Source organism: Coregonus clupeaformis, chromosome 15 (genome assembly GCF_020615455.1).
Source record: "Coregonus clupeaformis isolate EN_2021a chromosome 15, ASM2061545v1, whole genome shotgun sequence".
Classification (NCBI taxonomy): domain Eukaryota; kingdom Metazoa; phylum Chordata; class Actinopteri; order Salmoniformes; family Salmonidae; genus Coregonus; species Coregonus clupeaformis.
The window spans coordinates 46,311,206-46,337,501 of record NC_059206.1 but is presented as its reverse complement, the minus strand read 5'-3'; the positions used below and the strand labels follow the sequence as shown (position 1 = coordinate 46,337,501).

General features: G+C 43.2%; 1 protein-coding gene across 5 annotated transcripts in view; it reads right to left on the bottom strand.

Annotated features, from left to right (window-relative positions):
• The window catches only part of LOC121582183 (ran-binding protein 3-like), a 38,735-nt gene that overhangs the window by 9,483 nt on the left and 2,956 nt on the right, over positions 1-26,296 (bottom strand). The window contains exons 2-14 of one of the 5 annotated variants that reach the window (XR_006003328.2): positions 11,145-11,203; positions 10,982-11,012; positions 10,790-10,861; positions 7,140-7,202; positions 5,980-6,045; positions 5,744-5,841; positions 5,082-5,179; positions 4,684-4,756; positions 4,434-4,518; positions 4,107-4,228; positions 3,884-4,004; positions 3,400-3,753; positions 2,463-2,664 (exon numbers count right to left, since the gene is read on the bottom strand). Coding sequence is in view for 4 of the 5 variants with exons in the window: in XM_041897814.2 (XP_041753748.1) it covers positions 2,618-2,664; positions 3,400-3,753; positions 3,884-4,004; positions 4,107-4,228; positions 4,434-4,518; positions 4,684-4,756; positions 5,082-5,179; positions 5,744-5,841; positions 5,980-6,045; positions 7,140-7,202; positions 10,790-10,861; positions 10,982-11,012; positions 11,145-11,203 (1,289 nt within the window). In the remaining variant the exon portion in view is untranslated. Of the gene's footprint in view, positions 1-2,403; positions 2,665-3,399; positions 3,754-3,883; positions 4,005-4,106; positions 4,229-4,433; positions 4,519-4,683; positions 4,757-5,081; positions 5,180-5,743; positions 5,842-5,979; positions 6,046-7,139; positions 7,203-10,789; positions 10,862-10,981; positions 11,013-11,144; positions 11,204-26,296 lie in introns of those variants that run through there. The other 4 variants (XM_041897814.2, XM_041897815.2, XM_041897816.2 and 1 more) reach the window with 4 other exon arrangements.

Genomic DNA, 26,296 nt, shown 5'->3' with positions numbered 1-26,296 from the left:
TGCCAAAGGTGCTTCAACAAAGTACTGAGTAAATGGTCTGAATACTTATGTAAATATGATATCTGTTTTTTATTCTTAATAAATGTGCAAAAAATTCTAAAACCTGTTTTTGCTTTTTCATAATGGGGTATTGTGTGTAGATTAATGAGGGGGGAAAAAACAATTTAATCCATTTTAGAATAAGGCGGTAACATAACATATTGTGGAAAACGCGAAAGGGTCTGAATACTTTCCAAATGCACTGTATACAAATCAAAATATATGAACTAGATGCTTGTCATGTTTGCTTTTATTCACATGACCCTTAAGTAAATTTCTGATGACAATACACTGGGTATCAGAACTTAAAATCCATTAAAAACATTGAAATGTTAACTCAAATTTGCAGCAAATAGAGGTACGCAGAAAAATGCATTTAGTACTGTGCAGAAAGGTAAGTGTATCACACAGCCTTGTGATTGTTGTTTATGCCAGTAAGGTACTGTATAAATGAAATAGCTAACAAAACAGCTATTTTGTTTGTTTCACAGCTGAAATAAGTAGAGACATATTCTATTTTATTTGTAGTGAAAGACCTAAAAATAGTTTAACAGTTTTTCAAAAATAGATATAGTAGGACAAAATATTTTTGAAATATTCCAAATAGGTTTCCAGTAAGTTTAATGTGGGTGCCTCAGCCACAAATAGCACTTGCATGAACATGTGGATTCATTGTAAATGCATAATAAAATAACCACATAAAAAAACGTTTTTAAATCAGTCATTACATCTAGGTTCCCTCTGTCATAATGTGGCAATATACCCTCCCCTTGCACACTGCCACAATTAGATAAAGTACAAAACTAAGTACAGCAATATAATTATCTGTCAACACATGAAAACACAAAGGTACACTATATATACAAAAGTATGAGGACACCCCTTCACATTTGTGGATTCGGTTATTTCAGCCACACCCATTGCTGACAGGTGTATACAATCAAGCACACAGCCATGCAATCTCCATAGACAAACATTGGCAGTAGAATGGCCTTACTGAAGATTTCAGAGACTTTCAACATGGCACCGTCATAGGATGCCACCTTTCCAGCAAGTCAGTTCATCACATTTCTTCCCTGCTAGAGCTGCCCTGTCAACTGTAAGTGCTGTTATTGTGAAGTGGAAACGTATAGGACAGGGAACATCAACTAGATTCAGCCGCGGGCCAATGTTTTCTGGAGCAGATGGTCGGGGGGCCAGGTCATGATTACAGATCAATTGTAGACTGCAAATTGATCGCAAGAATCCCAAACATATATAATATTTGACTAAAACAATAATTTCAAGCCTTGCTTACATTTGTCTCTATATTACGCGTAGGAATACTTGGGAACAGATTTCCAAAATTGAAATCAATTGGAGCTGATTTCCTGGTGTTTTTACAGTATTTTATTTCCAACAATGAATTTTAAATGAATTTTAAAATGTCTGTATATTTTTTAAATGTTTTTTCTTTGGGCTCAGAAAACTTGGAGGGCCAAATAAAACCACCCGCCAGTTGGGGAACCCTGGTCTAGGAGTAACAACGGCTCAGCCGTGAAGTGGTAGGCCACACAAGCTCACAGAACGGGACCGCTGAACGGCATCGTCCTCGGTTGCAACACTCACTACCGAGTTCCAAACTGCCTCTGGAAGCAACGTCAGCACAAGAACTGTTCATCGGGAGCTTCATGAAATGGGTTTCCATGGCCGAGCTGCCACACACAAGCCTAAGATCACCATGCGCAATGCCAAGCGTTGGTTGGAGTGGTGTAAAGCTCGCTGCCATTGGATTCTGGAGCAGTGGAAACGCATTCTCTGGAGTGATGAATCACGCTTCACCATCTGGCAGTCCGACGGACGAATCTGGCTTTGGCGGATGCCAGGAGAACGCTACTTGCCGGAATGCATAGTGCCAACTGTAAAGTTTGGTGGAGGAGGAATATTGTTCTGGGGCTGTTTTTCATGATACGGGCTAGGCCCCTTAGTTCCAGTGAAGGAAAATCTTAACGCTACAGCATACAATGACATTCTAGACCATTCTGTGCTTCCAACTTAGTGGCAACAGTTTGGGGAAGGTCCTTTCCTGTTTCAGCATGACAATGCCCCCGTGCACAAAGCAAGGTCCATACAGAATGGTTCGCCGAGTTCGGTGTGGAAAAACTTGACTGGCCTGCAAAAAGCCCTGACCTCAACCCCACCCAACACCTTTGGGAAGAATTGGAACACTGATTGCGAGCCAGGCGTAATCGCCCAACATTAGTGCCCGACCTCACTAATGCTCTTGTGGCTGAATGGAAGCAAGTCCCCGCAGCAATGTTCCAACATCTAGTGGAAAGTCTTCCCAGAAGTGTGGAGGCTGTTATAGCAGCAAAGGGGGACCAACTCCATATCAATGCCCATGATTTTGGAATGAGATGTTCGACGAGCAGGTGTCCACATACCTTTGGTCATGTACTGTATCTTCCTTTGGCAAAAGGCATTTTTGAAAGCTGTCTCTTGATGTTTTGTCCCACTGTTCCATGATGGCTAAAAGTTCTGTTCAGATGTGATGACTCCACAAACTGTTGCATGGTCCAGGTCAGGATATAATGTAATGTCACCAAGAATCCGAACTGGGTTTACTGTGTATCCAATCACAAACCACTGCAAAGGAGAGAGACAGACAGATTATAACAGGTGTGTAAGTGAAATAAACTGTAATTTTAACACAGTAGCTCTATGTTTTCTCAGGTAAATGCACAATGAGGAAATGTTAGGGGTTCAGGATGCATTTTCATGTCATGTAGGTCTCTACTGAGTTTTTACAGGGACAGCACATATGTTGTTGCTCCAGAGGACATAAATTGCCCACCACTGGAATGCAGGGGTAGGTTATATGGGGCTAATTTTAGCTTAATCTTTAGGCGTCTTGTTGACATGCAAGTTCAAAGAGGCTGAAGGAGAAGTTGTTGCAAGGAATAACAAGTGGACTATTGTTTTGAATAAACAGCAAGACGTAGTTCTCTTCTCTAGTGTTCTCTTCTCTTTTTCATAATGGTTTTAAAAAAATAGCTAATATTTTGTAGGCCTGGGACTTTAAGGAATGTAATCCACCATGATGGGGGATCCATCTGTTACTCTGTTTTATGTGGGGTCTGTGAGAGACTACCACCTGCTAACAGCTCCCTCCCTCTGGAACATGCACTGGAGGACGAGTTTTTCCTTACTCAAACTATGCAAACAATTTCCAAACCCATGTTTTTTTAACACAGGAAAAACAATGAGCTAAACATTGGATTTAGTCATAGCTATATAAGTGAGTGGATGAAAGAGCAAGGGATAATCTCAGATAACTCTATGTTAGAGTACATCTTTATCCCTGTTTCTACTCACTCTTACCAGGTCGCAATCGTGTCACTAGCAGCCCTTCTCTTTCTTGCCGTTGTCTCTGCTCTTCCTGCTCCTCCTCTTCCTCATTCTCACTGTTGCGGTGTCCCTCCCTAGTCCTGCCCACTGCAGCCCCTGCCTCCCTCTCAGCAACACTGGCCCGTAGGGCTACCAGCCGATGGTGTATGGCTACGTAGAGGCGAGCCACGTCCCTGGCGCTGGCCTGGACGAGGAACACCCGGACTGCCTGAGTCTCCACGTCGGTGGCCGTCACCTGGAGGTTCCGACGGGCGGGGCGACGCAGGTGTGTGTGTGGCCAGAGCTTAGTGTTGAGGATGACCTTGAGACTGCCCTGGTGCCTCATCACTGTTTTAATCAGAGGGAGGCAGGTGTGACAGAAATATGAGATATACTGAGGATGAGAAAGAATCACAGAAAGACGTGTGGATGTTGGTCAGAGTGAGGGGAATAGTAGTCTCCTTCATGGTAAACTAACCTATCCTGGACTGCAGCCCTCCTTTGGTCCCTGATGTTAGATCATTGAGTCGCAGGACTCCTCTCCCTCGCTCAGTCCATGCCTGAGTTCCCTTTTCCAGGACAAACAGTCTGCAGGTCAGCTAAAAGAAAAAAGGTATTTAAAAAGGTACATCACTATCACCGCTCTAGCAATATGAGAAGGCATATTGAACATTTCCTATTTCAACATAACATGTCCTCACCTGGACCACATTGCTCTCCTTCTCCTCCCCAGTGAACACCTGAACCCGCCTGAGCACACGCTGCCTCCCACAGGACGCTGTGTAAGCTGCAGCAGACTCCCTCAGACTGCTCCACACAGCACCTGTCAGCAAACACAGACAGCACTTCAGCTGCAGTTCTGAAAGGCATACACTAAGAGGCAGTCAATTGCTATTAAAACCGAGGTGCACAACTCTAGTCCTCTAGGGCCGTAGTCTGGTGGACCAATAAACCAGTAGACACCGTAGCCCTTGAGGATTGGAGATGTGTACCCATGCAAATACACAATGAGGCCCCTAATGATTTACCTTTATGACTTGACTCAAAGGTGGAGGACTCAGAATTAGAAGAGCTGCAATCAGAATGTTCACTGCTGGGCAATTTATGGGGTCTCTATATGAGGGCGAGAAAATTCGAGTATTTCTGTAAATGCTATGTATTTTGTAACACAGTTAAACTCATGTGTGATACATAATATATTTGTTATAGTCATCATATGCAAACTTGCTACTTTATAAGTATGTCATTGGTTCTTAAGTAAAAGTTTCCTGAACTCACCAAAACTCTTGCGCTCATGTTTTCCCCAAATACAAACTGGAGCCGGTCTGAGGTAATACTGTCTGCCTTCGATCTGTGGAGGGGGAACCAGAGGTCAACAGAGAGGTCAGCAGAATCACTGCTGGGAACTAAACCATGTCTCTGACCCCACATAGCTCTGGCAGAGGAAACAAAACCCAACACCACCCTGTCAGGGTCTCTAGATTAAAGCAAGGCTGTCCAGTCCTGGGTCTGGACTGGAAGTTAACTCGTAACCCTAAGCACCCTGATTTAACTAACTAAACTTGTAACCCTAACCACCCTGATTTAACTAACTAAACCCTTCCATAAATACATCTATAAAATCACTTCAGTGAAACATCCCTAATATTATATATTAAACCAGGTGCCCTGCATACCTCTGAACTTGAGGGGATGTCTTCGGATGTAATACACTCGCAGTGGAGGAGCGGTCAGTTGGGACGCTGCAGCAATCATCTGAAAGGTCATGGCTGACCTGTGGGACAAAATACAATGCAAACCTTTATTATTTTACAGTCCTATTGAATTTCTGATAAATTACAGTAATGGCCGCTTGAGTCAAAGAACTCAACACAACCCTTGTGTAAATAGAAAATAAAATAAATTGCAGCCAAAACGTATTATATAATTGTGTTAATGTGGCAAGTTAGGGAGTAGAGAGAAAGCTATTCAGTCTTACAGTGTGGTAAGCATTCTGAGACAGATTCTAACCGGTTTTGGGGTTTGGGTTTATAAACTGGCATCCTACCACTCATGTTAAGCCTAACATTTCACGAAACTATACATGGTGTTGCAATGCTCCCATTTTTAGACTGCTGGCAATAAAGTAATTACTTCAGTAATTAAAGTTGGAAATTCAAACATTGCAGATTGCAGGGCTGCGTGGGTGTCCAGTATGCCAGGGTTCAGAGGTACCAGCTCAGGAGGACAGAGCCATGAGCCTAACACCAGGGTGTGAGACTCGTGTCAAGAGAGAGAAGCACGGGACGTTACTGACACGTGAGGGTGTGTGAGGGGGGCGAAAAGAGTTGTGGAATACCTCAGATAGGTGTGGCTGTGAGGAGATGTTACAGGGCTGAGGGGTGAGGAGACGTGCAGGCTGAAGTAATGACCTTCTGACACTGTTCAGAGGTGACACTACACAAAGGAAGAGAAAGAGATGGAGTGTGTGAGAGGGAAAGATGTCCTTTAAAGTCAGTCTTACGATCAGATATGATTGGTCCTTTAGTTCAGCACACCAAAAGATAAACAGAAGACCAGAGAATACAAATTAACCTGTGTTTGGGGAAATGTTGGTCCGGTTGCAGAGATTTGAGGGCATGAAGACATTTGACCTTGAGACTAGGAGAGGAGATCCATCAGAAGTGTTTACACACACACACACAGACATACAGTATATCATATATGGTTAAAGTTAAAACGTGAGCCACATTTATGTCAATGTGACTGCCAGACTTGGCACATAACATACAACATGCATAGCCAACACTGAGCAGTGAGGTTTCCACATGGGCAATAATGGGTCATGGTGGTGATTTGTGATGAGCAGGTGAGGGCTGCAGTGACAGAGTGAAACTGAAACGGATCAAGGGAAAGAGATACTAGGGACTTCTGTGAAGTGGCTGCTGGGAATCTGAGGCCCTGACAGGGATGGTGTGACTGGAATGTATGGACCTACAGGGAATACTGGCACTGAACATAGATAGAAAACCCTTTAAGAGAGTTTGACCATGATGCACTGCTTCGGTTCGTTTAATAGATGGGAAGATGTTTTATCCCAGTAAGATCCCAATTTTATTAAGGCTACAATCATCTGCAGGTGAGTCAAGGAATTATGCAACGTGACTCAGTTGCCACTTATTTGCGTGGGAAATGTATGCCCTATGGCAGTGGTTCCCAAACTGAAATTGGGTAGTGCCTCAGTTCCTCTTGTCATGTTAGTCACTGCATACCCTAGAGAGCTATTTATAACTTGTCAGAAATGTCCAGATCAACTAGCCCATGTCAGCTAACGTTTTTGTATTTCGTTTTTTTTGCCTATAGATATTATTGTAATTTTTAGTCACTCAAATATCACTTGTAAACATATTAGACATGGCAAAATGTATAGATTTGCAGGAAATAAGCTTTAAACCTGCTAAATTCAGTTCGTGTCATGAACAGTGCTTGTGCCCATAGAGGGGGGGGTTCCCCAATGCTGGAAGTGGGACCCTGTGTGAAAATGTTTGGGAACCCTGCCCTAGGGGACAGCCACTTCACACATCACGCAAACAGAGCGTTGTACACGGTGTAAGCCACAAATGTAAGCCACACAAAGCTCCGTCGCTGCACTTTCATAGTTTGCGTGAAGTGTGTAGGGCCCTTTAGAGAGACGATAAACAAAAGGATAGAGAAGAGAGATCACAAATCTTGTGTAGGGGGGGAGTTTTGTTTACCTGGAGGAGGCGGGGGAAAAGAGAGGGAACTTGATCGCACTCGTCTACTGCCGTCACAGGATCCTGTCCGAGACACAGAGAGAAACAATGTATGAAATAATGCATGTACAGTGGGGAAAAAAAGTATTTAGTCAGCCACCAATTGTGCAAGTTCTCCCACTTAAAAAGATGAGAGAGGCCTGTAATTTTCATCATAGGTACACGTCAACTATGACAGACAAAATGAGGAAAAAAAATCCAGAAAATCACATTGTAGGATTTTTTATGAATTTATTTGCAAATTATGGTGGAAAATAAGTATTTGGTCAATAACAAAAGTTTCTCAATACTTTGTTATATACCCTTTGTTGGCAATGACACAGGTCAAACGTTTTCTGAAGGTCTTCACAAGGTTTTCACACACTGTTGCTGGTATTTTGGCCCATTCCTCCATGCAGATCTCCTCTAGAGCAGTGATGTTTTGGGGCTGTCGCTGGGCAACACAGACTTTCAACTCCCTCCAAAGATTTTCTATGGGGTTGAGATCTGGAGACTGGCTAGGCCACACCAGGACCTTGAAATGCTTCTTACGAAGCCACTCCTTCGTTGCCCGGGCGGTGTGTTTGGGATCATTGTCATGCTGAAAGAGCCCAGCCACGTTTCATCTTCAATGCCCTTGCTGATGGAAGGAGGTTTTCACTCAAAATCTCACGATACATGGCCCCATTCATTCTTTCCTTTACACGGATCAGTCGTCCTGGTCCCTTTGCAGAAAAACAGCCCCAAAGCATGATGTTTCCACCCCCCATGCTTCACAGTAGGTATGGTGTTCTTTGGATGCAACTCAGCATTCTTTGTCCTCCAAACACGACGAGTTGAGTTTTTTACCAAAAAGTTCTATTTTGGTTTCATCTGACCATATGACATTCTCCCAATCCTCTTCTGGATCATCCAAATGCACTCTAGCAAACTTCAGACGGGCCTGGACATGTACTGGCTTAAGCAGGGGGACACGTCTTGCACTGCAGGATTTGAGTCCCTGGCGGCGTAGTGTGTTACTGATGGTAGGCTTTGTTACTTTGGTCCCAGCTCTCTGCAGGTCATTCACTAGGTCCCCGTGTGGTTCTGGGATTTTTGCTCACCGTTCTTGTGATCATTTTGACCCCACAGGGTGAGATCTTGCGTGGAGCCCCAGATTGAGGAGATTATCAGTGGTCTTGTATGTCTTCCATTTCCTAATAATTGCTCCCACAGTTGATTTCTTCAAACCAAGCTGCTTACCTATTGCAGATTCAGTCTTCCCAGCCTGGTGCAGGTCTACAATTTTGTTTCTGGTGTCCTTTGACAGCTCTTTGGTCTTGGCCATAGTGGAGTTTGGAGTGTGACTGTTTGAGGTTGTGGACAGGTGTCTTTTATACTGATAACAAGTTCAAACAGGTGCCATTAATACAGGTAACGAGTGGAGGACAGAGGAGCCTCTTAAAGAAGAAGTTACAGGTCTGTGACAGCCAGAAATCTTGCTTGTTTGTAGGTGACCAAATACTTATTTTCCACCATAATTTGCAAATAAATTCATAAAAAATCCTACAATGTGATTTTCTGGAGAAAAAAATTCTCAATTTATCTGTCATAGTTGATGTGTACCTATGATGAAAATTACAGGCCTCTCTCGTCTTTTTAAGTGGGAGAACTTGCACAATTGGTGGCTGACTAAATACTTTTTTCCCCCACTGTAAGACCTTGATTGGTTGGATTAGCACACTGCCAATCACAGGCCAATCATTCTCAATGATTGACAACGCTGCCTACCAATCCCACCACAATACAGGGTTCGAAAGCCTAATATCCTTCATCATTAGAAAAAGTAAATGATGTAACCCATATACAGTGGGGGAAAAAAGTATTTAGTCAGCCACCAATTGTGCAAGTTCTCCCACTTAAAAAGATGAGAGAGGCCTGTAATTTTCATCATAGGTACACGTCAACTATGACAGACAAATTTAGAATTTTTTTTCCAGAAAATCACATTGTAGGATTTTTTATGAATTTATTTGCAAATTATGGTGGAAAATAAGTATTTGGTCACCTACAAACAAGCAAGATTTCTGGCTCTCACAGACCTGTAACTTCTTCTTTAAGAGGCTCCTCTGTCCTCCACTCGTTACCTGTATTAATGGCACCTGTTTGAACTTGTTATCAGTATAAAAGACACCTGTCCACAACCTCAAACAGTCACACTCCAAACTCCACTATGGCCAAGACCAAAGAGCTGTCAAAGGACACCAGAAACAAAATTGTAGACCTGCACCAGGCTGGGAAGACTGAATCTGCAATAGGTAAGCAGCTTGGTTTGAAGAAATCAACTGTGGGAGCAATTATTAGGAAATGGAAGACATACAAGACCACTGATAATCTCCCTCAATCTGGGGCTCCACGCAAGATCTCACCCTGTGGGGTCAAAATGATCCCAAGAACGGTGAGCAAAAATCCCAGAACCACACGGGGGGACCTAGTGAATGACCTGCAGAGAGCTGGGACCAAAGTAACAAAGCCTACCATCAGTAACACACTACGCCGCCAGGGACTCAAATCCTGCAGTGCCAGACGTGTCCCCCTGCTTAAGCCAGTACATGTCCAGGCCCGTCTGAAGTTTGCTAGAGTGCATTTGGATGATCCAGAAGAGGATTGGGAGAATGTCATATGGTCAGATGAAACCAAAATAGAACTTTTTGGTAAAAACTCAACTCGTCGTGTTTGGAGGACAAAGAATGCTGAGTTGCATCCAAAGAACACCATACCTACTGTGAAGCATGGGGGTGGAAACATCATGCTTTGGGGCTGTTTTTCTGCAAAGGGACCAGGACGACTGATCCGTAAAGGAAAGAATGAATGGGGCCATGTATCGTGAGATTTTGAGTGAAAACCTCCTTCCATCAGCAAGGGCATTGAAGATGAAACGTGGCTGGGTCTTTCAGCATGACAATGATCCCAAACACACCGCCCGGGCAACGAAGGAGTGGCTCGTAAGAAGCATTTCAGGTCCTGGTGTGGCCTAGCCAGTCTCCAGATCTCAACCCCATAGAAAATCTTTGGAGGGAGTTGAAAGTCCGTGTTGCCCAGCGACAGCCCCAAAACATCACTGCTCTAGAGGAGATCTGCATGGAGGAATGGGCCAAAATACCAGCAACAGTGTGTGAAAACCTTGTGAAGACCTTCAGAAAACGTTTGACCTGTGTCATTGCCAACAAAGGGTATATAACAAAGTATTGAGAAACTTTTGTTATTGACCAAATACTTATTTTCCACCATAATTTGCAAATAAATTCATAAAAAATCCTACAATGTGATTTTCTGGATTTTTTTTCCTCATTTTGTCTGTCATAGTTGACGTGTACATATGATGAAAATTACAGGCCTCTCTCATCTTTTTAAGTGGGAGAACTTGCACAATTGGTGGCTGACTAAATACTTTTTTTCCCCACTGTATGATTCATAATATTTGTACACAGTTTAAAGGTGCAATTTTAATAGAGATCTTACAGATACATCTCCTTTACCAAAGGAGCAAAAGAAAAACGGAGGAAAAGGCATTATGATTCATGATTATCCTCAAATGTTTATGTCTGGTGTTATGCACCGGTACTTATGTGTACCGGACAGTGGAAACTCACCTTTCCTGGTTCTGTTGTTAGGGTTAGGGTAGGTGAGTGAACTGACTCGTTTTCTTGGACTGATTCCCACAACTATTTGGAGAACAAGAAAAAGATGCATAAACACGACTGTCCATAGAAAGTAACAAAGTAATCATCTATCAAAATGTTTGATTGTTATGACACGCAGCAGCGACAAGTTCTGATGCTTACCTGAGCCATCCTCCCATCTCTCTGCGCTTCTCTGTAAACAAAATTATAATTTTTGTATGTAACGAAATGATACATACTCTTTCATTACATAATTTGTCCCACACCATGCATTAGCATCATGTCAACATTGTAGGCCTACCCATTATTAGGATATAAAGGTTACCTTCATGGATGGGGTTTTCTTTTGAAAGATGAACATTGCTGGGGCAAGCACAGTTTTTTCTGTAAAAAGACGAATAATAGCACAGTTAGAGAGGATTATCCTTGTTGCAGTTGGATACAACGACTGAATCATTACTTAAAGGGACTTTTTAATGTTTTTTTGTCAAAAAGATAGAGTAAGATATGTTTTTCCAATGGCATCATCTGGTGTGCATCATGTGATTTCAACCAAATGAGTCAGCATTGCCTACTAATTGGTTAAAATCACATGATGTACACCAGGTGATGCCATTGGAAAACCGTATCTTACGCTTTCTTTTTGACTAGAAAACATTGAAAAGTGCCATTTTCACATTTGTTGATGTTGTTGGGGTAGTGGTGGAGATTATGAATATGAAGTTGATTTTTTTCTTCTAACATTATTAATGCGTTAATCTTAGCTACCCTACCTGAGCTTAAAGCATTTACTCAAATTCAAATAGGAAAACACTTTTCTTTATTTTGTCACTGAAACCACAAAGACGTAACTATGGAAATGGGTTTGAGGCTGTGAGCTGTCAGTACACACTGTTCTGCCAAGAACCTAAAATGCAATGCTAGGAAAATCAACAGTAGCACTGTTATGAATTTAAGAGTAATTTACACACCACACTTTTATTCCTCAATAAACCCTCAAAACACACAGCCAGCAAAACAACTATTACCAAAGATCCACTCAAAATGCAGAGGATGACATATTGTGCAGCCAGGAAGCTGAAATGTCACAATGGCTGGAAAATCTGCACAACGGCCCAAAGAGCAGTGAGATCGCTAGGCTCGCCCACAGTGCTGGAGATGTCAATCGTCATCCCACCCAAATGTGTTATCCTAAAGAATGGAGGCTTTGACATCCAAGGCCTCTTATGTAACCACACAGCCTAACAAGGGGCTCTGGGAGCTGGGGACAGGCCCACCATGGCAGGGGTGAGTGATGGGATAGCAGTGGAGGAGTGAGCCAGCTAGTCAAACTGACCTGTCTGGAGGCTACAGTTGAAGTCAGAAGATTACATACACCTTAGCCAAATACAATTAAACTCTGTTTTTCACAATTCCTGACATTTAATCCTAGTAAAAATTCCCTGTCTGAGGTCAGTTAGGATCCCCACTTTATTTTAAGAATGTGAAATGTCAGAATAATAGTAGAGAGAATGATTTATTTCAGCTTTTATTTATTTCATCACATTCCCAGTGGGCCAGAAGTTTACATACACTCAATTAGTATTTTGTAGCATTGCCTTTAAATTGTTTAACTTGGGTCAAATGTTTCGGGTAGCCTTCCACAATCTTCCCACAATAAATTGGGTGTATTTTGGTCCATTCCTCCTGACAGAGCTGGTGTAACTGAGTCAGGTTTGTAGGCCTCCTTGCTCACACACGCTTTTTCAGTTCTGCCCACACATTTTCTATAGGATTGAGGTCAGGGCTTTGTGATGGCCACTCCAATACCTTGACTTTGTTGTCCTTAAGCCATTTTGCCACAACTTTGGAAGTATGCTTGGGGTCATTGTCCATTTGGAAGAACCATTTGCGACCAAGTTTTAACGTCCTGACTGATGTCTTGAGATGTTCCTTCAATATATCCACATAATTTTCCTTCCTCATGATGCCATCTATTTTGTGAAGTGCATCAGTCCCTCCTGCAGCAAAGCACCCCCACAGCATGATGCTGCCACCCCCGTGCTTCACGGTTGAGATGGTGTTCTTCGGCTTGCAAGCCACCTCCTTTTTCCTCCAAACATAACGATGGTCATTATGGCCAAACAGTTCTATTTTTGTTTCATCAGACCAGAGGACATTTCTCCAAAAAGTACGATCTTTGTCCCCATGTGCAGTTGCAAACCGTAGTCTGGCTTTTTTATGGCGGTTTTGGAGCAGTGGCTTCTTCCTTTCAGGTTATGTCGATATAGGACTCGTTTTACTGTGGATATAGATACTTTTGTACCTGTTTCCTCCAGCATCTTCACAAGGTCCTTTGCTGTTGTTCTGGGATTGATTTGCACTTTTCGCACCAAAGTACGTTCATCTCTAGGAGACAGAACGCGTCTCCTTCCTGAGCGGTATGACGGCTGCGTGCTCCCATGGTGTTTATACTTGCATGCTATTGTTTGTACAAAATGAACATGGTACCTTCATTTTTTTCCTGGGGTCTTGGCTGATTTCTTTAGATTTTCCCATGATGTCTAGCAAAGAGGCACTGAGTTTGAAGGTAGGCCTTGAAATACATCCTCCAATACATCCTCCAATTGACTCAAATTATGTCAATTAGCCTATCAGAAGCTTCTAAAGCCATGACATCATTGTCTGGAATTTTCCAAGCTGTTTAAATGCACAGTCAACTAAGTGTATGTAAACTTCTGACCCACTGGAATTGTGATACAGTGAATTATAAGTGAAAGAATCTGTCTGTAAACAATTGTTGGAAAAATTACTTGTGTCATGCACAAAGTAGATGTCCTAACCGACTTGCCAAAACTATAGTTAGTTAACAAGAAATTTGTGGAGTGGTTGAAAAAATGAGTTTTAATGACGCCAACCTAAGTGTATGTAAACTTCCGACTTCAACTGTATAAATACACAGGGACTCGGTCACTGATCTGACCTCGTACTATGAACTCTACTTGGAGTCAGTGAGTAATGTCTTTTGGTGTGTTAATTCCAGGGGGAAACGACTCCCCCCTCTCATTGAAGCCACAGAAGTTCAAGGCCGACCATGGTAAGGCAGGCATTGTTAGCAGAAAACAGGATCCCCCATGATTGTGAATAGAAAAATTGCAATCTTCGTGTAAAGATTTTTTTTTTCCTGAAGACAACCATGGTACCATTAATTGATTCTAAACCAATTATTTTAAAATTGCACCCAGAAGAAGTTACAGTGGGCAGAACAAGTATTTGATACACTGCCGATTTTGCAGCTTTTCCTACTTACAAAGCATGTAGAGGTCTGTAATTTTTATCATAGGTACACTTCAACTGTGAGAGACGGAATCTAAAACAAAAATCCAGAAAATCACATTGTATGATTTTTAAGTAAGTAATTTGCATTTTATTGCATGACATAAGTATTTGATCACCTACGAACCAGTAAGAATTCCGGCTCTCACAGACCTGTTAGTTTTTCTTTAAGAAGCCCTCCTGTTCTCCACTCATTACCTGTATTAACTGCACCTGTTTGAACTTGTTACCTGTATAAAAGATACCTGTCCACACACTCAATCAAACAGACTCCAACCTCTCCACAATGGCCAAGACCAGAGAGCTGTGTAAGGACATCAGGGATAAAATTGTAGACCTGCACAAGGCTGGGATGGGCTACAGGACAATAGGCAAGCAGCTTGGTGAGAAGGCAACAACTGTTGGCGCAATTATTAGAAAATGGAAGAAGTTCAAGATGACGGTCAATCACCCTCGGTCTGGGGCTCCATGCAAGATCTCACCTCGTGGGGTATCAATGATCATGAGGAAGGTGAGGGATCAGCCCAGAACTACACGGCAGGACCTGGTCAATGACCTGAAGAGAGCTGGGACCACAGTCTCAAAGAAAACCATTAGTAACGCACTACGCCGTCATGGATTAAAATCCTGCAGCACACGCAAGGTCCCTCTGCTCAAGCCGGCGCATGTTCAGGCCCGTCTGAAGTTTGCCAATGACCCTCTGGATGATCCAGAGGAGGAATGAGAGAAGGTCATGTTGTCTGATGAGACAAAAACAGAGCTTTTTGGTCTAAACTCCACTCGCCGTGTTTGGAGTAAGAAGAAGGATGAGTACAACCCCAAGAACACCATCCCAACCGTGAAGCATGGAGGTGGAAACATCATTCTTTGGGGATGCTTTTCTGCAAAGGGGACAGGACGACTGCACCGTATTGAGGGGAGGATGGATGGGGCCATGTATCGCGAGATCTTGGCCAACAACCTCCTTCCCTCAGTAAGAGCATTGAAGATGGGTCGTGGCTGGGTCTTCCTGCATGACAACGACCCAAAACACACAGCCAGAGCAACTAAGGAGTGGCTCCGTAAGAAGCATCTCAAGGTCCTGGAGTGGCCTAGCCAGTCTCCAGACCTGAACCCAATAGACAATCTTTGGAGGGAGCTGAAAGTCCGTATTGCCCAGCGACAGCCCCGAAACCTGAAGGATCTGGAGAAGGTTTGTATGCAGGAGTGGGCCAAAATCCCTGCTGCAGTGTGTGCAAACCTGGTCAAGACCTACAGGAAACGTATGATCTCTGTAATTGCAAACAAAGGTTTCTGTACCAAATATTAAGTTCTGCTTTTCTGATGTATCAAATACTTATGTCATGCAATAAAATGCAAATTAATTACTTAAAAATCATACAATGTGATTTTCTGGATTTTTGTTTTAGATTCCGTCTCTCACAGTTGAAGTGTACCTATGATAAAAAATGACAGACCTCTACATGCTTTGTAAGTAGGAAAACCTGCAAAATCAGCATTGTATCAAATACTTGTTCTCCCCACTGTATAAGGATAATTTAGTTGCTAATGGCAGCCTGCAGTACCCAGGTCGGCCTTCAACTTGAGTTACTCAATGAGAGGGGGCAGCACTGAGCTAACCTGCAACGTCACTTCCTGGAGTAGCTCAAACTGCGCCACAGATTATCCATTATATTGACCAGATAGTGTCCGCTCTTACAATGAAAAAAAAATCTTCATAGATGGAAGGCAGTAGGGAGGAGGCAAGATCAGGTGGACCATTCTAGCCAATGAGAGGGCAGCTACACGTGTAAACAACAGGCACAACTCTGATATAAAGTGGGGTTTTTTCAAATTTGCTGGGATGTCACATGTCCTACTTGTAATAACCTAAGCATTACAGAACTTCTATTTGACCAAATAAGCCATTACATTTTTTGTTGACCAATCTTGACACTGTCTCATTGACCGCCATACAAAAACTCCTCGCTTGGTGAGCAAAAAAAATACGTAAAAAACGCTACCTGCTGGAGAAGACAGATTTCTGGGCCCAGTTATCCCTCTCGCTTCGCCTCTTCCTCTCTGACTGCCCATGTCTAAGCTAACATATGGAATTGTTTAAAGATGTTCATACCAAGGATAATTTAGCTATGTGATTTGGAATTTTAAGACCCCTTAAGGCATCGATCTTTATTTATTTATTTTTATTGGATGAAACATTGAATTTGGCACTACTGCTTTTAGCCAATAGAAACGCATTGAACAACAGATTCACTACATGGAACAACAGATAGTTTGTTCTGAAGTGTCTGTCTTATATCTGAGAGATACTTACTGTATAAGAAAGATCAGGAAACAATTATTTATCTCCATATATACTTCCATTAATTTTTTTTATTGGTACTGGGGACTTGTGAGCCTTGTCGATGTCCTAGAGCAAAACACCATAGTTTTCGCGAGAGTCTCAGCTTTCAATCGAGTGGTCATAGTACTTTGTAGGCCAAACTGTTAGGAACCTACAGACGTTTTGGTGAGAAGACCGATTTTCGGGATGTCTCATGGTTTGATAAACACCGCTCTAGCTCTGCAACCTTTCACTACAGATGCAAAAGGGTGATATAAGCGGATGCGGTCGATTGAGACCCATCCCATGCAAAAAAACAGATATCTCTACCTTTAACAGACGGATTTTGATGTGATATTTTTGCCAGTGCTGTGTCAGTGACTGTGCTCACTCTGGGCATGGAGAGAGATGGCGTTCACACTTCACAGTCAGTGACAGATGATCACTTGGAGTTCAAATAAAATGTTATTTGCCAGATGCGCCGAATACAACAGGTGTAGACCTTACAGTGAAATGCTTACTTACAAGCCCTTAACCAACAATGCAGTTTTAAGAAAATAAAAGTAAAAAATAGATAAGTAAAAAATAAAAATAGCAAATAATTAAAGAGCAGCAGTTAAATAAAATAACAGTAGGGAGGCTATATACAGGGGGTACCGGTACAGTGTCAATGTGCGGGGGCACCGGTTAGTCGAGGTAATTGAGGTAATATGTACATGTGGGTAGAGTTAAAGTGAGTATGCATAGATAATAAACAGAGTAGCAGCAGCGTAAAAGAGGGGATGGGGGCGGGGTGGGGGGGCAATGGAAATAGTCTGGGTAGCCATGATTAGCTGTTCAGGACTCTTATGGCTTGGGGGTAGAAGCTGTTAAGAAGCCTTTTGGACCTAGACTTGGCGCTCCGGTACCGCTTGCCGTGTGGTAGCAGAGAGAACAGTCTATGACTAGGGTGGCTGGAGTCTTTTACAATTTTTAGGGCCTGACACCGCCTGGTATAGAGGTCCTAGATAGCAGGAAGCTTGGCCCCAGTGATGTACTGGGCCGTACGCACTACCTACACCCCTCCTCCTCCCCTTCTCCTATCCTCTGTATGGGCAGACACTCTCTCAGTTCACATAACACTCTATAATGTTGCTGTTACTGTAGCACCTGACCTCGGCCGAGGGCCATACGTATTGCACGTCATGAGAAATTCCAATAAGCACTGTCAGGCTGACGCCATAGAGCAGCAGGCATGCCAACTCTTTATGACAGCCGATTATTTTCCACATCACGGATTACAAGGTTCATTATATAAGTGAGAGAGGAGAGTATTAAATAAACACTATTAAAACTGTCAGCGTTTCATGAACAGACATGCTTGCCAATTAGGAAATGAAAAAGAAAGGAAGCTAGCTTCCTTTGAGTTTAAAAGAGCATGCACTCTGAAAATTCCCTGGAATATTGCTGACAAGGTCTGTTATTGAATATTGCTGACATAAGTTAATCTGTTTTCAAGTTCAAGTTTTTACTTAGTGTTCCTCAGAGAAAACCCCTTACTTGCTTGACTCTGGTAGAAAAAGCTGAGGAGCACTGCAATCTGGCAATGGCAAGCTCCAATCACTCAGGGAAGAGGACCATACAATGATGATCTATGAAGAGGGACATCAATAGAGATGCACATGCCCTGTCCATGCTCATTGCAGAAGTGAATCATTCCTGAGACCTCTCAAAGTGAATGAACGCATCATGATGATATCCAACCAAGACAAAACTGCCCTTTGATAAAGCCGTTAAGCTTCATAACAGAGATGGCTGTTACTGTAGATGTTTTCAGCCCTGCTACAGGACAAGCTGTATGTGTGTGTCGTTGTGTTTTGATCTCCTTCAGTAATGTCTGCCTGACGTATGTGTGTGTTTGTGTGTGTGTGTGTGTGTTTGTGTGTGTGTCTGTCAAATCAAATCAAACTTTATTTGTCACATGCGCCGAATACAACAGGTGTAGACCTTACTGTGAAATCCTTACTTACAAGCCCTTAACTGACAATGCAGTTCAAGAAAGAGTTAAGAAAATATTTACCAAATAAACTAAAGTAAAAAATAAAATAAAATAAATTAAATGTAACACAATAAAATAACAATAATGAGGCTATATACAGGGGGTACTGGTACCGAGACAATGTGCGGGGGTACAAGTTAGTTGAGGCAATTTAGGTAGGGGTAAAGTGTAGGTAGGGGTAAAGTGACTATGCATAGATAATAAACAGCGAGTAGCAGCAGTGTAAATATAAAGGGGGGGGGGGTCAATGTAAATAGTCCGGGTTGCCATTTCATTAAATGTTCAGCAGTCTTATGGCTTGGGGTAGACGCTGTTAAGGAGCCTTTTGGTCCTAGACTTGGCGCTCCGGTACCGCTTGCTGTGCGGTAGCAGAGAGAACGGTCTATGACTTGGGTGACTGGAGTCTTTGACAATTTTTGGGGATTTCCTCTGACACCGCCTAGTATATAGGTCCTGGATGGCAGGAAGCTTGGCCCCAGTGATGTACTGGGCCGTACACACTACCCTCTGTAGCGCCTCACGGTCAGATGCCGAGCAGTTGCCATACCAGGCGGTGATACAACCGGTCAGGAGGCTCTCGATGGTGCAGCTTTAGAACTGAGGATCTGGGGACTCATGCCAAATATTTTCAGTCTCCTGAGGGGGAAAAGGCGTTGTCGTGCACTTTTCACGACTGTCTTGGTGTGTTTGGACCATGATAGTTTGTTGGTGATGTGGACACCAAGGAACTTGAAACTCTCGACCCACTCCACTACAGCCCCGTCGATATTAATGGGGGCCTGTTCGGCCTGCCTTTTCCTGTAGTCCACGATCAGCTCCTTTGTCTTGCTCACATTGAGAGAGAGGTTGTTGTCCTGGCACCACACTGCCAGGTCTCTGACCTCCTCCTTATAGGCTGCCTCATCGTTGTCGGTGATCAGGCCTACCACTGTTGTGTCGTCAGCAAATGATGGTGTTGGAATCGTGTTTGGCCATGCAGTCGTAGGTGAACAGGGAGTACAGGAGGGGACTAAGCACGTACCCCTGAGGGGCCCCATGTGTTGAGGATCAGCGTGGCAGACGTGTTGTTGCCTACCCTTACCACCTGGGGTCGGCCCGTCATCCAACCCTGTGATGACCAGGAATCCGGGCTAGGAGATTAGCACAGGCAGAAACACACTGCTTTATCAGAGCCTTTCAGCAGCAGGAGCAAAAACAACAGTAAGCCTACTCTAAAAGTGGTCCATGTAGTTTTTCCATGGCAATACATTCATTTGGTTAGAGTTTTTCGTCCAGATTATGTATAAAATATTATTGTTTGATGTTCCCTAGTTTCAGGTTTTGGAAGACACAGGTGAGAGATTGAACTGTTTGTCAAAGTATGTTTTGTTCTCTCTGTCCTCTGCTAGGGTTAACTTAATGGGACTATAGAGAGGCAGTGTGCTTCTCGTCTAGCAGTAGCAGAACATGCCATAAACATCACTGCCAGCATTGGCAGGGCTCCACAAACCTCTGCCCTGAGAAAGCGACCCGGAGGAGAGCCCATTACACACACACATGAACACACGTACACATGCACAGTTTCAGAAATGTCCTTGTCTCTGTTAGGAGCAGGAATGGGGAGAGGAGGGGGCACTCACCCTAAGCTGCATCAGACTAGGCTACTCTGGACTCCAGAATGCCACTCAGGGGCTGGGTTAAAGTAACTGTCCAGTGAAAATAAAACTTTTAAAAGTTCATATTCTGTTAACTCATATCCAAATAATGTTGTTGATTCTTCCTATACTCATATTTGTGGCCAAAGCATACATTGGAGAAAATCCCACCTCAAACTTGTATCTCAAACAGACTGTTTAAAGAATGCTTGCTATTTCCTCATATAGTATGATGTCATACTCCTGAGGAGGATGAGCTGGCCAATCAGCGGTCTACTCGCATGAATAATTTTTTTGGCCGGTATACGCCCACACAGTTCTTTTCTTGGGTTATGCCCACACCATTCCAACACAGAAAAGCTGCTTATTAACAGTTATTTTTTAAAAATTGGAAGGAAAACTATTTCACTCATATTCTAAGTAATTTTAGGTCATATTTCATAGAAATCTGGAAACACTGGACAGTTACTTTAAAGGGGCAGAGGGCCAGAAAAAACTATCACTCCGCACAGTGTCACAAGCAGCAGCTGCCTACACATCACTCACACTGGGGACCAATGCTTTACTCCAAGCCCCCCCCCCACCACCAAGCCACCAGCCCTCTCATAACTGCCTTGCCTCCCCCTGTCTTCCCCTGATAGAGCGTACACACTGTCACATGTTCCATGTAAAGAAAGCCTCTATTCACACACTTGCTGGCTGCCGGCCCAAGTGGGGTTTCAGTGGTTAGTGGTTACAGTAACTGTTCTCAGATCGCCAAAACAAGAACAACACAAGAATAGCTCAGTCTAGCAGTACATCTGGACTTCATTTAGGGAGCTTAGAAAAACCAACTTGAAAGACCACAAACAGAAAACATGGCCAGCATTCAGCTGTATCACAGCCTAATGACCAGGCAGATGGTTACAGACATGGATATAAACTAGTCAGACAAAAACAGCAATACAAGAATAATACAAGAATGTGAGTTCTGGATTCGTGAACTCAACATAATCATATTTCAAATCAAATCAATTCAATTTTTATTTGTCACATGCGCCGAATACAACAGGTGTAGACCTTACCGTGAAATGTTTATTTACAAGCCCTTAACCAACAATGCAGTTCAAGAAATAGTTAAGAAAATATTTGCTAAATAAACTAAAGTAAATAATAAAATAAAAAGTAACACAATAAGATTACATAACCGTGTCAATGTGCGGGGGTACAGGTTAGTCGAGGTAATTTGTACATGTAGGTAGGGGTAAAGTGACTATGCATAGATAATAAACAGCGAGTAGAAGCAGTGGGAGGGTTGGGGAGTCAATGTAAATAGTCCGGGTGGCCATTTTATTAATTGTTCAGCAGTCTTATGGCTTGGGGGTAGAAGCTGTTAAGGAGCCTTTTGGACTAGACTTGGTGCTCTGGTACCGCTTGCCATGCGGTAGCAGAGAGAACAGTCTATGACTTGGGTGACTGGAGTCTTTGACAATTTTTTGGGCTTTCCTCTGACACCGCCTAGTATATAGGTCCTAAATGGCAGGAATCTTGGCCCCAGTGATATATTGGGCCGTACGCACTACCCTCTGTAGCGCCTTACGGTCGGATGCCCCGAGCAGTTGCCATACCAGGTGGTGATGCAACCGGTCAGGATGCTCTCGATGGTGCAGCTGTATAACGTTTTGAGGATCTGGGGACCCATGCCAAATCTTTTCAGTCTCCTGAGGGGGAAAAGGCGTTGTTGTGCCCTCTTCACAACTTTCTAGGCTGTCTCATCGTTGTCGGTGATCAGGCCTACCACTGTTGTGTCGTCAGCAAATTTATGATGGTGTTGGAGTCGTGCTTGGCCACGCAGTCGTGGGTGAACAGGGACTGCAGGAGGGGACTAAGCATGCACGCCTGAGGGGCCCCGGTGTTGAGGATCAGCGTGGCAGATCTGTTGTTGCCTACCCTTACCAACTGGGGGTGGCCCGTCAGGAAGTCCAGGATCCAGTTGTAGAGGGAGTTGTTTAGTCCCTGGGTCCTTAGCTTAGTGATGAGCTTTGTGGGCACTATGGTGTTGAACACTGAGCTGTAGTCAATGAACAGCATTCTCACAAAGAGTTGAAGTCGGAAGTTTACATACACTTAGGTTGGAGGTTTTTCAACCACTCCACAAATTTATTGTTAACGAACTATAGTTTTGGCAAGTCGGTTAGGACATCTACTTTGTGCATGACACAAGTAATTTTTCCAACAATTGTTTACAGACAGATTATTTCACTTATAATTCATTGTATCACAATTCCAGTGGGTCAGAAGTTTACATACACTAAGTTGACTGTAACTTTAAACAGCTTGGAAAATTCCAGAAAATTATGTCATGGCTTTAGAAGCTTCTGAAAGGCTAATTGTCATCATTTGAGTCAATTGGAGGTGTACCTGTGGATATATTTCAAGGCCTACCTTCAAACTCAGTGCCTCTTTGCTTGACATCATGGGAAAATCAAAAGAAATCAGACAAGACCTCAGAAAAACAATTGTAGACCTCCACAAGTCTGGTTCATCCTTGGGAGCAATTTCCAAACACCTGAAGGTACCACGTTCATCTGTACAAACAATAGTACGCAAGTATAAACACCATGGGACCACGCAGCCGTCATACCGCTCAGAAAGGAGACCCGTTCTGTCTCCTAGAGATGAACGTACTTTGGTGTGTAAAGTGCAAATCAATCCCAGAACAACAGCAAAGGACCTTGTGAAGATGCTGGAGGAAACAGGTACAAAAGTATCTATATCCACAGTAAAACAAGTCCTATATCGACATAACCTGAAAGGAAGAAGCCACTGCTCCAAAACCGCCATAAAAAAGCCAGACTACGGTTTGCAACTGCACATGGGGACAAAGATCGTACTTTTTGGAGAAATGTCCTCTGGTCTGATTAAACAAAAATAGAACTGTTTGGCCATAATGACCATCGTTATGTTTGGAGGAAAAAGGGTAAGGCTTGCAAGCCGAAGAACACCATCCCAACCGTGAAGCACGGGGGTGGCAGCATCATGCTGTGGAGGTGCTTTTCTGCAGGAGGGACTGGTGCACTTCACAAAATAGATGGCATCATGAGGAAGGAAAATTATGTGGATATATTGAAGCAACATCTCAAGACATCAGTCAGGAAGTTAAAGCTTGGTCGCAAACGGGTCTTCCAAATGGACAATGACCCCAAGCATACTTCCAAAGTTGTAGCAAATGGCTTAAGGACAACAAAATCAAGGTATTGGAGTGGCCATCACAAAGCCCTGACCTCAATCCTATAGAACATTTGTGGGCAGAACTGAAAAAGTGTGTGCGAGCAAGGAGGCACCAGCTCTGTCAGGAAGAATGGGCCAAAATTCACCCAACTTATTGTGGGAAGCTTGTGGAAGGCTACCTGAAACATTTGACCCAAGTTAAACAATTGAAAGGCAATGTTACCAAATACTAATTGAGTGTATGTAAACTTCTGACCCACTGGGAATGTGATGAAAGTAATAAAAGCTTAAATAAATCATTCTCTCTACTATTATTCTGACATTTCACATTCTTAAAATAAAGTGGTGATCCTAACTGACCTAAGACAGGGAATTTTTACTAGGATTAAATGTCAGGAATTGTGAAAACTGAGTTTAAATATATTTGGCTAAGGTGTATGTAAACTTCCGACTTCAACTGTAGGTGTTCCTTTTGTCCAGGTAGGAAAGGGCAGTGTGGAGTGCAATTGAGATTGCATCATCTGTGGATCTGATGGGGCGGTATGTGAATTGGAGTGGATCTTGGGTTTCCGGGATGATGGTGTTGATGTGAGACATGACTAGCCTTTCAAAGCACTTCATGGCTCCCGATGTGAGTGCTACGGGGTGGTAGTCATTTAGGCGGGTTACCTTCGCATTCTTGGGCACAGGGACTATGGTGGTCTGCTTGAAACATGTAGGTATTACAGACTCGGTCAGGGAGAGGTTGGAAATGTCAGTTGCCAGTTGGTCCGCGCATGCTCTGAGTACACGCCCTTGTAATCCATCTGGCCCCGCGGCCTTGTGAATCTTGACCTGTTTAAAGGCCTTACTCAGATCGGCTACGGAAAGCGTAATCACACAGTCGTCCGGAACAGCTGGTGCTCTCATGCATGCTTCAGTGTTGCTTGCCTCGAAGCGAGCATAAAAGGCATTTAGCTCGTCTGGTAGGTTTATGTCACTGGGCAGCTCGCTGCTGGGTTTCCCTTTGTAGTCCGTAATAGTTTGCAAGCCCTGCCACATCCGACGAACGTCAGAGCCGGTGTAGTAGGATTCAATCTTTGTCCTGTATTGACGCTTTGCCCGTTTGATGGTTTGTCTGAGGGCATAGCAGGATTTCTTATTAGCGTCCGGATTAGTGTCCCGCTCCTTAAAAGCGGCAGCTCTAGCCTTTAGCTCAGTGTGGATGTTGCCTGTAATCCATGGCTTCTGGTTGGGATATGTACGTATGGTCACTGTGGGGACGATGTCGTCAATGCACTTATTTATGAAGCCGGTGACTGAGGTGGTATACTCCTCAATGCCATTGGATGAATCACGGAACATATTCCAGTCTGTGCTAGCAAAACAGTCCTGTAGCGTAGCATCCGCGTCATCTGACCACTTCCATATTGAGCGAGTCACTGGTACTTCCTGCTTTAGTTTTGCTTGTAAGCAGGAATCAGGAGGATGGAATTATGGTCAGATTTGCCAAATGGAGGGCGAGGGAGAGCTTTGTATGCGTCTCTGTGTGTGGAGTAAAGGTGGTCTAGAGTTTTTTCTCCTCTGGTTGCACATGTGACATGCTGGTAGAAATGAGGTAAAACAGATTTAAGTTTGCCTGCACTAAAGTCCCCGGCCACTAGGAGTGCCGCTTCTGGATGAGCATTTTCTTGTTTCTTGTTTGTTTACAGTGTGAATTTCAGCCACTGGCCACAACTAATAAGTGTCACCCTCCAATACACGTTAATTGCTTTGCACACAAACACTCCACGCATGTCAGTTAAATTCAGCTCTGTTCTACAGAATGACCATGAACTCATAAAGAACTATGGGCAAGTCCACGTTAACAGAGTGATGCTGAGATTTTAAAATATATGTCATACAAAAACCAATGATTGCAAAGTTAAACAAACCACACAACTCTATGCAAAAGGACTACTTTTAACAATTTCCACAGGAATTTTTACAAAAACACATTTACTTGAAGAACAGTGCAGATGCAATGTTTGGTAACAGAATGATGGCACAAAACAGCACAAACCGTCATTCTGTTACCAAACTTTGCATCTGCACTGTTCTTCAAGTAAATGTGTTTTTGTAAAATGTTCTCTGTTACTCTTCCTGATAAAAGACAGGTGGCTTTCCTAATCTGCATAGGGACATAGATACTGTTTTAGGAAAAGGTTTGAGGTATCATTCTAATGTAGAACAGGAAATACTGCAAGAAAAACTGTGACTCTGCTGGTGCCCCAGATTCCAGCCAAGGACCCTCTGCAAAGGGTCTACAAATCTAAGCACACACACACACACGCACACACCCCTGGAGATCCCCCTGGATGGTCTCTGACTGCTGGGAGATAAGCCAGACTGGGCCTCTAACAGGCTCTTTTACGGGGCGCTTCACCCCATAGGAATGTGAGGCTACTTACAACCTCCAACTATGGGCACGGGCATATCTAACTCACTGAGATCTCAGTCACAGCCTCATGAATCACTTGTAATATCTCTGTTAGAGCTGCAGCTCTAGATGAAAACAGACTTTTACTGGGAAAGTAGGGGAAAACAAGATCTGAGCATGTGATTTTCCTGGGAATATCAGGAATCATAATTTTACGATGGTTTATTGAGCTAATCTTTAATAATTTGGTTACCTTGATGGCCTTGTCCTCAGCCTCAACACTTATCTCAGCCTGCTTATTGTCTCCTCTACAGCAAACAGCAAAGAGCTGGGAAATGGTTATCATTGAAAGTACCGTAAATTACCCAGCATTATTGAACATATTGAGAGCTATACAGCCAAATATCTCTTGTTAAGAACCCTGTGAAACCTTTAAAATCAGGTTAACTCCTCTGCTTCTCTTGTAGATGTTTTTTTCACCTAGCAAAACACTTCCTTGTTGCAATAGAATAATCTAGTATGTATGTTTAATCTCTACAGTCTGAAACATGAACAGATG